Source organism: Lagopus muta, chromosome 1 (assembly GCF_023343835.1).
Source record: "Lagopus muta isolate bLagMut1 chromosome 1, bLagMut1 primary, whole genome shotgun sequence".
In the NCBI taxonomy this organism is placed as follows: domain Eukaryota; kingdom Metazoa; phylum Chordata; class Aves; order Galliformes; family Phasianidae; genus Lagopus; species Lagopus muta.
In genome coordinates this window covers 10,885,283-10,900,355 of record NC_064433.1, presented here as the reverse complement: position 1 = coordinate 10,900,355, position 15,073 = coordinate 10,885,283, and the positions used below count along the sequence as shown (strand labels likewise).

The following is a 15,073-nucleotide window of genomic DNA, read 5'->3' as shown; positions in this document are numbered from 1 at the left end:
ATGAAGTATGTAATTTTTTGCTTTCTCTGTCATTACAGTTCTTGTTTTGTTTCTGCTTTCTTCCCTATAATCTCTGAACTCTGATCTGAAGCCAGAAACAGAAGTACCATTAAGTACTTTTTTTTTCTTTTTTAAAAATTCTTTTATGAAACAGAAAAATAACAGGCATTTGAAAGTGAACAACTCCCTTTGTTTCAAATCCCTTCAGCTGGTTTCTGTTGTTGAATCTGACAGGCCTGGTTTCACCACCAAACACAGCTTGCCGAAAGTGATTTTCCTTCAATGGCTCTTTGTCCAAGGTGGAGACCAGTCAAAGGTGGTGCCTCCAGGAGGCTGTCTTGGGACCAGTACTCTTTAACGTCTTTATCAGTGACATAGATAATGAGATTGAGTGTCCCTCAGCAAGTTTGCTGAAAACATCAAAATGAGTAATGCAGTTGATACAACAAAAGGAAGGGATGCCATCCAAAAGAATCAGGATAGGCTCTAAAAGCAGGCCTGTGAGAACCTAGTGAGGCTCAACAAGGCCAAGTGTAAGATACTGCACGTGGGTTGAGGCAATCCCAGATATGTGTACAGAGTTGGAGAAGAACTCCTTGACAGCAGCCCTGCAAAGAGGGACTTGAGGGTCCTGATGGAAAACCTGGACATGAGTTAGTAGTGTACATTTGCAGCCCATAAGTCCAATTCTATTTTGGGATGCAAGACAGTGGCCAGCAGGGAGAGGGAGGTGATTGTTTACATCTGCTTTGCCCTTGTGAGGCCCCATCTGGTGTATTGCATCCAGGCTTTTGGCACCCAGCTCAAGAAAGATGCGTATCATTTGGAGTGGGTTCAGAGGAAGCCATGGAGGAGATAAGAGGGCTGGAACACTTCTGTTAAGAAAGGTTGAGGGATTTGGGCTTGCTTAGCCTGGAGAAGAGAAGACTCCAGGAACAAAACAAAACAAAATAAAATGAAAAAAACTTAATACCACAAAAAACAGCAGCAGACATTCTCCTCTCTTGCCTATTCACATTCACATTCATTTTGATACATACTGGTCCCCATGTATTGCAGAGGAAGAATGGGCATGATAGAGAATATATCCACAGGCAGATATGAGTAATTGGAATTGCTTCCTTTTAGAAAAGAAGAATAAGTAGAGAATAAGGCAGAGTAGCTTGGGAAGAAAATGAGGGAAAGAATTCCTAACATAAGCATCCTAAGGACAGTATTATGTGAATATACTTCCAATGGAAATAATGATATTTATTATCACAGAGTCACAGAATTGTAGGGGTTGGAAGGGACCTCTAGAGATCATCAAGACCAACCCCCAAACTATACCCCCCAGACTACCCCCAGAACTGTAAGGTTTGGAAGGGATCTCTAGATCATCATGTTCAAACCCCTTCTAAAGCAGGTTCCCTACAGCAGGTCGCACAGGTAGGCATCCAGGTGGATCCCGATTATCTCCAGGGAAGGACACTCCACAACCTCTCAGGGCAGCCTGTTGCAGTGCTGTCACTCTGACAGTAAAGAAGTTTTTCCTTGTGTTAGTATGGAACTTCCCATGTTCCAATTTCTGCCCATAAAAATAGTGCACATGAATCATAGCATGAAGGACAACTTCTTTCCACAGCTAAACTTCAATCTTTAATTAGAAAAAGTGAATAATAGTTCTACTGCACTTTTCAAGGATGTGAAACTGGAGTTAGTCAAGGTCACCAACATTTCCTGTCAGTGAGTCTACTACAAAGACTGACCTTCATGTTACTTTCTAAGAACTAGGATCACTGTCACTATTGCTTTCCCCACCAGGAGAAAAAAATCGGATTTCTTAATCCATTTTGGACTGATTTAGAAGTGGATTAAAGGAAGAGAGCTTCTTCCACACCAGTTCAACTTTAAAATAGGGCAATATCAAAAATGAAACAGTAAACAGGAAGTTAAAACATGTAACAAATGCTGAGTATGTGAATCACAAATTCACATGCAGTGCTATATCCTGAAAGTCTGCACCTAAGAATCTATTTTTAGGAGTATTTTTTCTCTTGTAATCAAGAAAACCATTTATAAATCACTTCCTTTTGATGCTGCCAGGACCTCTTAAGACAATTCATTCGTTTAATTCACATGGGGTAAAGAGGTATATAAAAAATACATTTTTCCAAGTTTGCCCAACTGATAATTTTTAGTATACGCTGTGCTGGGATAACTCTTTGGGTGATCAAGATAGCAATGTAAATCTAACTGAGTTTTAGATACATTAATGGAAAGGAGCTTGGGATAATAAGTTTTTTGAACTTGCAGTTCAAGAGGAAGAGCATTAGCCCTTTGTGAGGAAATGCTGTAATCCAGTTTGTAAGATTGTAAAAGATTTGTGGATTGTAAAAGAACCAAAATCTGCAGTTTCCTAATTTTTGTTTTGTTTGAAAATATACTGTCATGATGATTAAACTGCAGAGGGTTTCGTACTGTACTCTGACACAATAACTTCAAATAGTAAGGCTTAATACAGCAAGGCATGCTTTGTAGTAAAAGGTATTTGTAAATATTCAGCATCTTTAAGAAGCTGCTAAGCAAGTTAGTCATAACTTGCTAATATGGGCACTTTCAAAGCAAATGGATATTAGGAGAGAAGGGACCAGGAACCAATAGGGAAATTACCCTTTTGTCTCCTTGACCTTTGACTTACTTGGATCAAAATTTGGCAAAGATTGCAGCTGCTAAGTATATTACCATGGGATGTAGGTAGTGGCATTTAGTCAGGCTGCAAAAATAGACAGTCCCCTCCCCAAGCACCAATACAGTTTAATTTTTTCTTCTGGCAGAAAGATAAACAGGGAACTGACATCTCTTGGAATATATAAGCACCCCCTCGAAGCTCTGAGGGTTTGTGCTTGGTGGGGAGCTCAGCTGCTTGTCCTCTTGTAACTTGATGCAAGTCGTGTGCTAAGTGCCTGTACATTCAGCTGAAAAGTCAGTTGCCCTTATTCAAGGTGAGTCATATGATTCATTTAAAATCAGGGAGTTTTCCTCAGAAATCCTTTTAAATTCACTTGATGGAAAAATCTTGAAAGTACTTATTTGTAATGTAAAATAAAATGATAGGATTTTGCAACACTGCAAGGAGAAATAGAAGTGTATATGCATTAGTGGATCTCTTCATAATGTTAATAGTAGGATTATATGTTCAGTCTTGCTGGTTTTCCCAATTTTATTCTGTCATTTGATATTTAATATTATTGAAAGCTCCTGAAATTAGGAGGATATTTAGAAAATGCATGTTTTAAAAGTGGTATTTGTAACATATGCTATTGTAATGTTGTAAAAATTTAATTATTACAATTCACAATAAAAAATTCAAAACTATAATTCAAAAGTACATCAGCCTTTAAAGGAAAATGAAAAGCAGAAATAATCTCTTCCCTGAAAATGTATCTATTAAATATTTCAAAATTTTTAACATCACTTTCTAACCTCGAAAGAAAAAGTGGAATTATGTTTTAAAATAACCATGTTTGTGGGTTAAGATCCTCACCAGTATTTTCAAAATCTCTTGTTTTCATTATGAACACTGCCCTGTTTACTTTCTGTTAGCTGGGGCAGTAAATCAAATTCAATGACAGAATCAAAGAAGTCCACACACACAAAAAATGTTTTAAAATGACTATTGGATCTGGAGAAATCGTTAAGGAAGTGAAGACAGTATTCTTCAGTTTGTGTAAGGGCTTACTGTGAGTTGATATGTGCAAATATAAGTGAAGTTGGGAAGAATCACTATTGGAGGAAATTACTACTTTAATCTTTACATTTTATGTTTATGTTCAGTTATGATAGAAATATGTTATTTACTTCTGTGCAAATAAGTTGTGAGTGCTCTTCACTGCAGTTGTGTAATGGATAATTGGAATAGCATAAATTGAGCTGTGTCTAGACTATTGTTACATTGTGTTTGGTGGGAGAAGGGTGAATAGGCAGAAGCTACAAGCAGTCATTGCTTCTACTTACTAATAGTGATGATGAGGGATATCTATTCTACCTAATGTAAAAAATCCACTGGAACAGCTTGTATTATATTTCTGTTGATTCTGAAAAGCCTCATTATATAAGCAAAGAAAAATAGTCTGACAATATCTAAAAGCCCTTTTCAAAGACTTATGGAAAAAATAATTTCCTTTTTTTAGTTTTAAAATAAATATTTACAAACTTTCTCATTTAAAAAAAAAAAAAAAAAAAAAAAAAAGTAGGATATATAAAAAACAGGCACAAGATGGATTTCCAAAGCAGATGAAAGAAGCAGTCTGGGCTCAGGTGTAGACAGACATGATGTTATTGTTGTTACAACATGCAGGACACAAGAGGACACCAGCATTAACCTGCTGACCATGTACATGGTGTCAGTACATGATGTGTGTGTCCTTTGTCTCACCCCCATTAAAAAGGGCATCATAACTGCATATGGGATTTACAGAAATAAAACGTGGCTCATCCTACAACTGCTCTACTATTTGGAAATCCAGGAAGTTTTTTAGCCCTTTAATTGTGAGTAAACTGGGAATTCAGGTTGAGTTGTTCTTTCATCCTTCTGCTTTTCTTTGCTCTGCTTGGCCATGAGTGTGTAATTAACTCTACAACTAATACCTGCTTTAAAAGTGATTTAGAAATGATCCCAACAAGCTGACAGATGTAGGTAAAAATAAGAAGGACTATGGCAATGATGTCTGAAGTAGAAAAGAGCTGATTTATTGTTATTTGGAGGTCCAAGGCAAATAAGAAACTTAAATTTTGTGGGTGTAACTAACTCCTGAGCAAGTATAAATTATGCAGCTGTTTTCATAAGCACTATTAAATATGACAAAATATCGCTAGGAGCTTATATGTTACCATTTCACAGCACTGGTATCATTGTGATTTTGTTTCTTACATCTTCAGATAGGGGCCAGATCTCAAGATACTTAAACTCATACTGCCAGCAAAGGTTGTTTCCCAATGGATAATTAAAAACTTTTTTTTTTCTTTTTTTTTTCTTTTTTTTCTGAGACTGAATTAAATATAAGGTGTTATACACTCAAAAGACCGATACCTAGACAGTTGTTAAGAAGTCTGCCTTTCTGTAAAGCAACTGAGATTGGTGAAATCAGCTGGTGGGGTGGATGGCTGAGAGTAAGAATTCAACTCCTACAAGGAAAACCCGGTAATGCTTTGGCCTTGAAGTTGCCGAAACTTTGGGAGAAGTTTTTCACAGGTGCTGGAACAGGCTGTCCAGTGAGCTCATGGATGCACCATACCTGGTGGTGCTCAAGGCTGGGTTGGATGGGGCCCTAGGCAGCCTAATCCAGTGCTTGATCTAACAGTCAGCAGCCCTGCCCACAGTGGAGGTTGCAACTGGGTGATCTGTGACGTACCTTCCAGTCCAAGCCATTCTATGATTCTATGAAACAAAAATTTTATCCCTTCAGTAGTAGACTGTGGACTGACAGAGATACAAGAAGACAGACTTTTTGTTGATGCCTCTTATTAGAGACTGCCATATCTACTAAGGTGTGTTGCAGGCCTAGCCTGGGTAGCTTACACAAGTGCTGTAAACTCCTGATTTTGCCTGAAGTGGTAGCCATGGGCATTGCAGGCTGTGATCAAGGCTGAAGGCTATAACCTCCTGCTTTGGAACAGGGAGATTTCTGAGAAAGTGTTTTCCTAAGGAAGAATGTCATCTGAGTACTGTTATGACAGTTTTCCTTTGTACTACAGAGCCATAACACAAAGAAAAAGAGAGAGGAAAAAAAAAAAAGCAAATGAAACAATGTAATGGCCTTTAAGAAAATGAGGAAAAACCAGATTGTTGTATGTGTCAAGTGACTAGCATGCCAAATGTGTATAAAACTTTTTTCCGGTACTGCTACCCTCTATCTGACTGTTGTTGACATGTTATCTTCCTACCTATTTCATCTCATGTACTTTGTATTTTTGACCTTTAGAATGTAATTTTTGTTCACTCTCTGTGTACATTACCAGCTTCTCTCACGAAGATCAGTGAGTCTGTTGGGACCAAGAAGTGTGAAAAAAAGCTTGGAGAACTGCAACAAGGATATTTTTACGTTTCCTGTCTGTACCCTGTCAAAGGAGAGGAATGACTTGTAATAGAAGCTGTGGGCTCCTTACTGGGGCTGTCATTGGTGCTGTGCTGGCCATCTTTGGAGGAGTTCTGATACCAGTTGGAGATAACCTCATAAGCAGAGCAATAAAAAAGGTACAAAATATTTCTTTTTTTTCAATCCAGTGGTTTTCTGATTCCTGAATAGTCATTATTTCTGAATCTTTTGTTCTTTCTCCTTTTTTTTTTTTTTTTCATTTTCTTTTAACTTTTTTTAAAGCCTTATGTAGTGTACAATCCAAACTTTCCTGGGAATAGTTGCTGTAGCACTTACTTTAATATTTTAATTACATTACCACATTTGCTGGCTCTTTCATGATTTGAGTGAGAAGGTAAAATATTTTTTCAAGATTAATTTTAATTAATATAATTCAGTCTATTTAATTTTATTACAATTACAATAGTTACTGTTTTCTTCTTTTACCACTATACTGATCCAACTGATTTTCTGCATTTTTTTTTTCTAAATTGGGACTCACTCCATGCATTTATGCATGCACTTCATGCAACTATGCACTCCTTACTACACATAACCTACACAAATTTCTAATGCAGAATCTAGTCTTACTCTTCAGTTCATTCAGATCATGTTCTGTGACTATGTAATTGAAACATGCTTTGCTTCATAAGACTACAAAATCTCACCACACACCTTTTCTTGATTTAAGGAGTGTGAAGAATAACTGGAGTATTGTAGACCTCATGCAGAAACATTTCCCTCTTTCTCTCAATCTCTTTTCACCTGATTTTCTTTAGAATCTAGTTTTGACTGTAGTTAAAAATACAAAGTTAATTTGTTAAATCTTCTGTCAAAATGAGTACATAACTGTGGGTCTAAGCCATACTGAAAAGAAATGACCATGGAAGCCATGGAAACCAGTTAAAATTGGTTGATCAGACCATCCAACAGTTAGAAATCAAGCTTTGGTTAGGCTTCCTAACAGATCTGCTGTGAAGTTGAATGTGCTGGAAACTTTGGAGAGAGATATTTAAAAACCTTTCTGGTAGACTGGACATAATTTATTCATCAGCAATATAAATCAGAGAACTGGATACATGCTCAGGAAATGTTTCATTGCCTATTGAAGCCTTGCCTAGATTCCACCATCACTTTGTGGGGACAAAAAAAAAAAAGACTAAAAAAAACCAAAACCCTGAAAAAAAAGTCTTCTGCATTCAATTCAATTCTTAGCATCCATTGTATTCTCTCATGATCTTATCAGATTCATAGAAAAATATAAAAAAAATATTAATTGAAAAAGAGGAGTGTCTCTGCATAAAGTTTCACCCACCTTCTAGTATTTTACAAAAAAAAAAAAAAGACATTGTCTACAACTGCAAATAATTTCAACTGATTGAAATATTGAGGAAGTTGAAAATTTTCTTGTAAACGTGTTATTTTAGAATGTATATCTCCTTATACCAAAAATTTTCTTTCAGTTAATCCACAATGTTGTCTTGTGCAGTTAGCATTTTCGAAGCAAATTACACACAATGCAAATGTTGTGTTCATCTGTTTACTTTGTGTTCATCTGTTTACTTGTAATAATGGACCAGTTATACAGCATAATTTGAAAATATCTACGTATTATACATGCACAAATTCTTAGTAATGTTTTAGACAGGGTAATTTTTCTTTTCCCTCTTTATAATTTTCTGCATTGCGATCATGTTTCAGATGTTTGTAACTATTTCGAGACAACTTGTCAGAAGTATATAAAAATGAAAATCAGTGCCACAATTAATCTGAATAACACAAGAGTAAATTTGTAGAGTCTTTGTTTATTTAAGTAATAGGGATGGTTTTTCTAACCACAAGTCAAACTGGATTATTTCTTCTCTGTTTATCATGCTGATTATTCAGTGAGACCAGGAGACTGCAAGGCAATTGTTTTTCTCAAAAGATAAATACAGCTAAAATACAAGATCAGTTCAGGAGATGCGCAAGAGGGTCTTGAGTCTACCCAGAGACATAGAATGGTTCCTAGTTCTGATTTACTTGTGTAAATGAAATTGCTAACAAGAATAACAAATATTTTTTATTCACTGTTATAATGCTTAAGATAAATATTAACATATACTATTTTTTTTTCTAAAGCTTTTTGTTTTTTAAAGAAAATTTCATAGAAAATATTGTTTTTTAAAGAAAATTTCAGTGGCAGTTTCATTGGAATTTGTCAACAGAGACTGCAGAATAGAAACAAATGTACAAACAAAAAAAAGATTTTTTCCAAGATACGATCTGTAAGTATGCGTATTTCCATTTCATCTGATGTGAGGCATAAAGATGACAACAACCACCAGTAGCATTGTGCAAGAGATTAACTAAACAAGGTCAATTTCAAACTATTTCAGCATTGGTCCTATACAGCGAAAGGTGCCTTTTTTTAAAGGCACCTTTGATTTCAGAACCAAAGGAACAAAAGTTGTTTTCCCAAGCTGCACCTATCCAGTAGGCAAAGATAGCATTCCATGAAGACCTCTACGAAAAGTATTTTGTTTGAGGCTATCAAAATATACATTTCTGTATGACTCAATACATTTATGTTGCTCACTGTCATGTGATATAGAATCGTAGAACTCCTCAGGTTGGAAAACACCTTCAAGATCATCAAGTCCAACCACAACCTAACCGTACTACCCTAACTCTAACAACCCACTGCTAAATCATGTCCCTGAGAACCACATCCAAATGGATTTTAAACGCAGTCAGGGATGATGACTCCCTTGGGAGTCTATTCGAATGCTTAACAACCCTTTCTGTAAATAATTTTTCCTAATTTCCAACCTAAACCTCCCCTGGTGCAACTTGAGGCCATTTTCCCTTGTCCTGTCACAAGTAAGAAGAGACCAACCCTGTTTTCACTGAAATCGCCTTCATACCTTCATTAACATTAAAAAAAAAAAAAAAAGGAGAGGTCTATTCAAAACAATCGATCAGAAAATTTATATCTGATTCTGCTGAAAGGAGATGTATAACTGATGTATAACTGAGCCACGTCAATATTTTTTGCCTTTCTCCCCCTAAATACAATATTATTAACTTTGAAAAATCAAGTTTATTTTTTCCAGCTAAGTCTAATCATTCAAAGCCATTGTTAGGTGATTTATTTTCCACTTTTTCTCTAAGATCTTTTGCTGCTTACCAGAATGCAAACTCAAAAGATTAAGAGAAGCTACATGATATTACTTAATATATTAAACTCCTAGTGAGTTGATAATACAGAATATTTTGTCATAATACATCAGTGCTCTACTATTTCAGTGGAGTCCTCAGGTTAGCTTCTGCTATTTTTGAAGGAAAGCTATCAGTTTTAGCTATTAATTACTGTGTTTAGGCATCTGTCTCTCTACACATCTGTTATACATGATTGGCCAGATCTTTGCCTTTTGGGTACCAGAGGCATAGGACACACTTTATTTTTTTTTTCTGTGAAAGACATATGCAACTTCTCTATCTTAACCAATGAAACTAAAGCAACAGCTGGCTTCAGAAACATACATGATCATATAACATATATTTCAGCAGTGGTAAAATTGATTGGCTTCCATAATTTTTTATGATCAAGAACTGAAAAAGGACTCAAAGTTTTGATTCAACAAAGCCTGAATAGGAAGTCTAATACGTGGGAGAACTATCATGACATAAAAAGTAATAAATGTTTATTCCTACTTTCAGCTACAAAATGGGAGATTGTTTCTATGGAATTTAGTTACTTCAGTTTCACAGGACCATGTTGTTATCCCCAGCTTGCATTTGCAGCCTAAAATATGCAGCACACAGAGATAAACTAGTAGCAGTTTTCTTGCAGCCTAAGGTACACACAACATCTTTCTGTTCCCCCAGAATTGTGACTTTTTTTTTGCTTGATTGTGTACAGTTTTCTCCATAAGAAATCATAATTACTGATTTTTGTCTAAAGCAGTAAAATACAGCAGGCTTCTATTGTTGACTGCCTGAGCCTTCAGTTTGTGTATTGTTGGTTGACCCATCATCAGTAGAAAAATGGCAGAAAGACAAGGGGGTTAAAGTTCCTCCTGCTGTCACTCAGTCTTGCATATGTAGGTCATGAGCTGAACTTATCTGTGTAGCAATTGCATTCTGTATAGCTGCTTTTGCTAACGATAGTTAAATATTGCTTAAGGAATTAGAGACAGATACTAGGAGCTGACGTATTTATGTCTGTCCATGGCAGGCAGGGTGGAACTTGATGATCTTTGAGGTCCCTTCCACCCCAAACAATTATACAATTCTATAACTAAGGAGCTGAGACTTGTTTCATATTAACAGTTGTGAATTGTTTGTTTCCCATATTACTCCATCTTTCATAAAATCATAGTGGACAAAAAGCAGAGCAGAATTACTAAGTGAGTATATGTGAAGCCAGCTACAGAGAGGGATAGTATTTAGGGGTGGCCTTGCAAGTGATCAGACAGCCAAAGCCCAAACACTTGCTGGTGTGGGTACACTAGTGCTATTAAATGAGAACTTGAATAAGGACAGGCTTCTGGATTTTTTTCCACTTTAACCCATGATCTTCACTCTTAAAATATGTGGCAGCAAAATGTACGCACCTTCTTTTTCAAAAAAGTGTTACAATAATGGCCAAATGCCAATAAAAAGAATAGTCTTACTCCCTTCCTTCTCCTCCCTCTTTTGTTCTTCTGCTTCCCATGTTTAAACCCTGATTCTCATTTGATCCTCACCCCTTCCCACACAGCTGAGCCAAATAGCTCACTGGCAGAAAAGTAACCAAACAAAATAAAAAAAGGAAATAGTCTTCCTCCAGTCCAGAAAGGAGATAAAGTTCCTGGAGGAATGAGAACTGGCCCAATACAAGGGGAAGGTGAATGCATCAGGTCCAGGAGTTGGTAGTAGGTCTTTCCCTTCAACTGCAAAGCTGTCAGGATAGACTGGCTGTCCTCTTAAAGCTGCCTCCATGTGGTAGTAGTGCCATTTTGTGGATGGGCTGCAAATCCATAAGGGAGCACACTTCAGCTTGGCTGCCCTGCTACTTCACTCCCTGGGGCCTCTTCGTACAATATCCAAGATCATTTTTCACCATTAGCATTTCCCAAGCATATAACACAGACACAGTTATTCCTGCATGAAAAGAAAGGGAGAGTCACTCCACCTTTCTAGGTGAAAAGCAAATTAGCTCTTGACTGATAAGAAAGTACATAGTACATATGAGATACGATCACTGCAGAATAAATGCAAAGTGCTCCTAATGTCTAAAGCTGAGGTCAGATAGGATGCTACTTCTGCACCTCTCAAGGAAGGAGATGTCCAGCATCTCTAAGCAAGATCTGCAGTGGTGGGGGAGTCAGTGTGTCATTCTGTGCAGCTATAATACCTAGCAAAGGGTTATAGGAGGAAAAAGGGGTGGGAGGGAAACCTTAATGGTTTTAAGAAGCCAGTAACACTGCTTTCAAATTTTGTCCAAGTTTGCAACTCCTCTGTTCATTTTGTGCCTGTTACATGCTGTAGACTGTATTACAGAGAGTTTAGTTTGTCTTCTTGATCGTGTAACTTCCAGAAATCCTTGAGCATTCCCTTGTCCCAGTTGCACAGAAGTAGGAGGTCAAATTCTTGCCTGTGCTCTCATCCAAATACCTTGCTGAATACAATACACAAGCAGACCCTTAGCAGGCTGAGCTGCACATGAACAGACTACACTACACTAAAGTAGAATAATTAAGTTTGCGTAAGATCTTAAAGATCATCAAGTCCAACCATCTACCTAACACTACAACCCCAGTGCAAAACCATGTCCACCCATTTTTAAAATGTCTTAAGGGATGATGACTCCACCACCTCCCTCAGGAGTCTGTTCTAATGCCTGACCACTCTTCTTGTGAATAAATTCTTCCTGATATCCAATCTAAACCTCCTCTGCTGTGACTTAAGGCCATTTCCTTGTATCCTATCACTTGTCACGTGAGAAGGGAGAATTAACACACTGCTCAGTGCAACTTCCTGTCAGGGAGATGTAGAGAGTAATGGCATCTTCTCAGCCTCCTTTTCTCTAAACTAAACATCCTCAGTTCCCTCAGCTCCTCCTCATGTGTCTTGGTTTTCTATTCTCATCAACAGCTTCATTGCTCTTCTCTGCACATATTCAAAGAACTCAATATCTTTCTTATAGTGAAGGACCCCAAATTGAGCACAGTATATGAGGTGTGATCTGACCAGAGCCAAGTACGGAGTGACAGTCCCTTCCCCAGTCCTGCTGGACACACTACTTCTGATGCATGCCAGGACACCATTGGCTTTCTGGGCCACCGGGGCACACTGCTGGCTCATGTTCAGCTGGCTGTTGACCAGGACTCCAATGTCCTTTTCTGCTGGGCAGCTTTTCAGCCGCTCTTCCCCAGGCCTATAGCACTGCGTTGGATTGCTATGAGCTGAATGCTCCACCCAACACTTACCCTTGCTGAATGCTGTACAATTGAATGCAGTCCATCAATCCAGCCCATCCAGATTGCTCTTGCAGAGACTTCCTGCCCCTACTGCAGATAAACACTCCCATCCAACCTGGTATCATCTGCAAACTTACTGGGGGTGTACCTCAATCCTCTTATTAAGGTCACTGATAAAAATATTAAACAGGACTGACCCCAATACTAAGCCCTGAGGAACAGCATTTGTGAGCAGCTACCAGTGAGATTTAACTCCATTCACAATGAACCTTTGGGTCTGGTCATCCAGCCAATTCTTTACCCAGTGAGCAGTACATCCATCCAAGCCACGAGTAGCCAGTTTTTCCAGAAGACTGTGGAAAACAGTATCAAATGTTTTGCTAAACTCCATGTAAACAACAATTTGCAGCCTTTCCTTCATCCACTAAATGGGACATCTTATCATAGAAGTACATCGGGTTAGTCAAGCAAGATCTGCCTTTCATAAACCCATGCTGACTGGGTGTGATTACCTGAGTGTTGTGTATGTACTGTGTGGTAACATGCAAGATGATCTGCACCATGACCTTCCCTGGCACCAAGGTCAGGCTGACAGGCCTGTAATTCCCTGAATCCTTCTTCCTGCCATTCTTTTAGATGGATATCACATTTGACAGCCTCCAGTCTTTATGTTGACCTGTTTCTCCCAGATCCTTTGAGTAATTATCTGTGAAACTTGAAAAGCTAATTTCCAAACCATGGAAAATCTCTCTTCACGAAGAGAATGGCTTTCCCAACTCTGGATCACAGCTGGAACAGTCCTTGGCTTCCTAGAGTTTGCAAGACAAGGTTGAAGGGAATTGTAGCTGTTAGGTCTGAGTGCAAGCCCTCAGGCTGATAACACATTTGCAGTGGAAATGTTTCCCTCCCCTAACATAGAAATGCACGTGAATTATAACAGAAATTTGGAAAACAATTTCAATGCCTTATATTACCAGCAGAGGATTTGCAGCTAGACTACAGAAACAGCCTTTTTCTCAGGCAAAACATTGTCTTTGTCATTTCTTCAGGAGGTCACATTTACTTGTCAAACAGCGGTTCTTAATTAGTACTATTCTTTTTTGAATGGTGTTTGCTAAAGAAACTCTAGAATCAGAAAATTAAGATAAAAAGAAAATCTAGTAAATTTAAATTGTAATTTAAAATGTCTTTTCTTGCTGCATAACTTTCTGGAAGATTCCAATTCTTTCTTTTCTGTAGCTCAAGTAAACTCTGAAACTTAACTAAATAATATTGCACAACTCAGCTAGAAAGTACACTGTGGGTTGCAGATAGCCTGCTTAGAATTTTCTTCCTATTGCAAAACCTTTTCTAAATTTTTACCTCCAATGGATTTACAAAAATGTATTGTTCCAGCTATTTATGAAAATTACATGGAAATCTAATGTAGACTAGACAGAGCAGATATACCTGTCAATATGGGAAATATACTTTCAAACTCTTACTTTCACTTTTCAGTCCCAAGTACTCAATATGCATTTATCGTAGTATGTCTGAGTGCCATACAAAAAGCTGTTGGTCACTCCGTAACAATTCCCAGTGTCCTACCTGTTCCTTATGTTTCTGTTCTGTCCTTATCTTCTGAACCTGGGAAACCACTCTAGTGAAACAGAGATTTCATACTGAGTGTCAGTCTCAGCCACAAGAATATGCTGACAAAAAATAGTCCTACATAAGCATTATTCACTTTCCCTGGCTGTAAAATGACTTAGTACATGTGTTAGTGCTGTGATCAGAGATAGTGCTTATCTTCTCCTGTGGGATACTGGCAAATGTACGAAAGGTAGCTTATGGACTTCAAAAACAGCTGGATAAGATTCAGAAATTGAAAGATTTTCTGCTTAGAAGTCATCAGTGGATTTAGAGGGGGAAACTAAGGAAATGTGCACCCACAGCACTAGGAAAGCTTTCTACGGGCTACAGTAGAAATTATATCAGTTTTGTGCTCACTGATTTTAGAGGGACTTAGTTTTGTCAGTCTGCCTTCACATGCTGGCCGAACGCCTTTTCTTGATGATAGAACAGCTTTTTTTTTCTGTTTCCTTAGGAACCCTCTATAGATATTTGGAAAATAAGCACTACTTGTCAGTCATTTTGTTGTTGTTGTTGTTGTCTTAACTGTTTTTTTTTCCCCTTTTAGGAAGTTGTCATTTCAAATGGTACCATTGCATATGATAATTGGCTTGTGCCAGGAAGCTCTGTTTACAGGCAGTTTTGGATCTTTAATGTGGAAAATCCATCAGAGGTTTTGAACTCCGGAGCACGTCCAAAACTTGAACAAAGAGGGCCTTACACATACAGGTAAGCAGAGTCCCCACTTAAATGATATATCCTATCAGAAGTTTTGTTAGACAAAATTCTGCTGAGTTAAAAATGGTTTTTGAAAGCCCGTAATCCTATTTTAGTCAGACTTGTAAAAAATGCCTAAATATTTGCAGCTATGCAGAGCAATCACAAGCACTCTCTGTACTC

General features: G+C 37.7%; 1 protein-coding gene across 4 annotated transcripts in view; it reads left to right on the top strand.

Moving 5' to 3' along the window:
• The window catches only part of CD36 (CD36 molecule), a 39,056-nt gene that overhangs the window by 7,679 nt on the left and 16,304 nt on the right, over positions 1 to 15,073 (top strand). For 3 of the 4 annotated variants that reach the window (XM_048953530.1, XM_048953513.1, XM_048953520.1), the window contains exons 2-3: positions 6,001 to 6,235; positions 14,742 to 14,902. In XM_048953530.1, coding sequence (XP_048809487.1) covers positions 6,116 to 6,235; positions 14,742 to 14,902 — 281 coding nt within the window. In that variant the 5' untranslated portion in view covers positions 6,001 to 6,115. Of the gene's footprint in view, positions 1 to 2,798; positions 2,985 to 6,000; positions 6,236 to 14,741; positions 14,903 to 15,073 lie in introns of those variants that run through there. The other variant, XM_048953508.1, reaches the window with a different exon arrangement.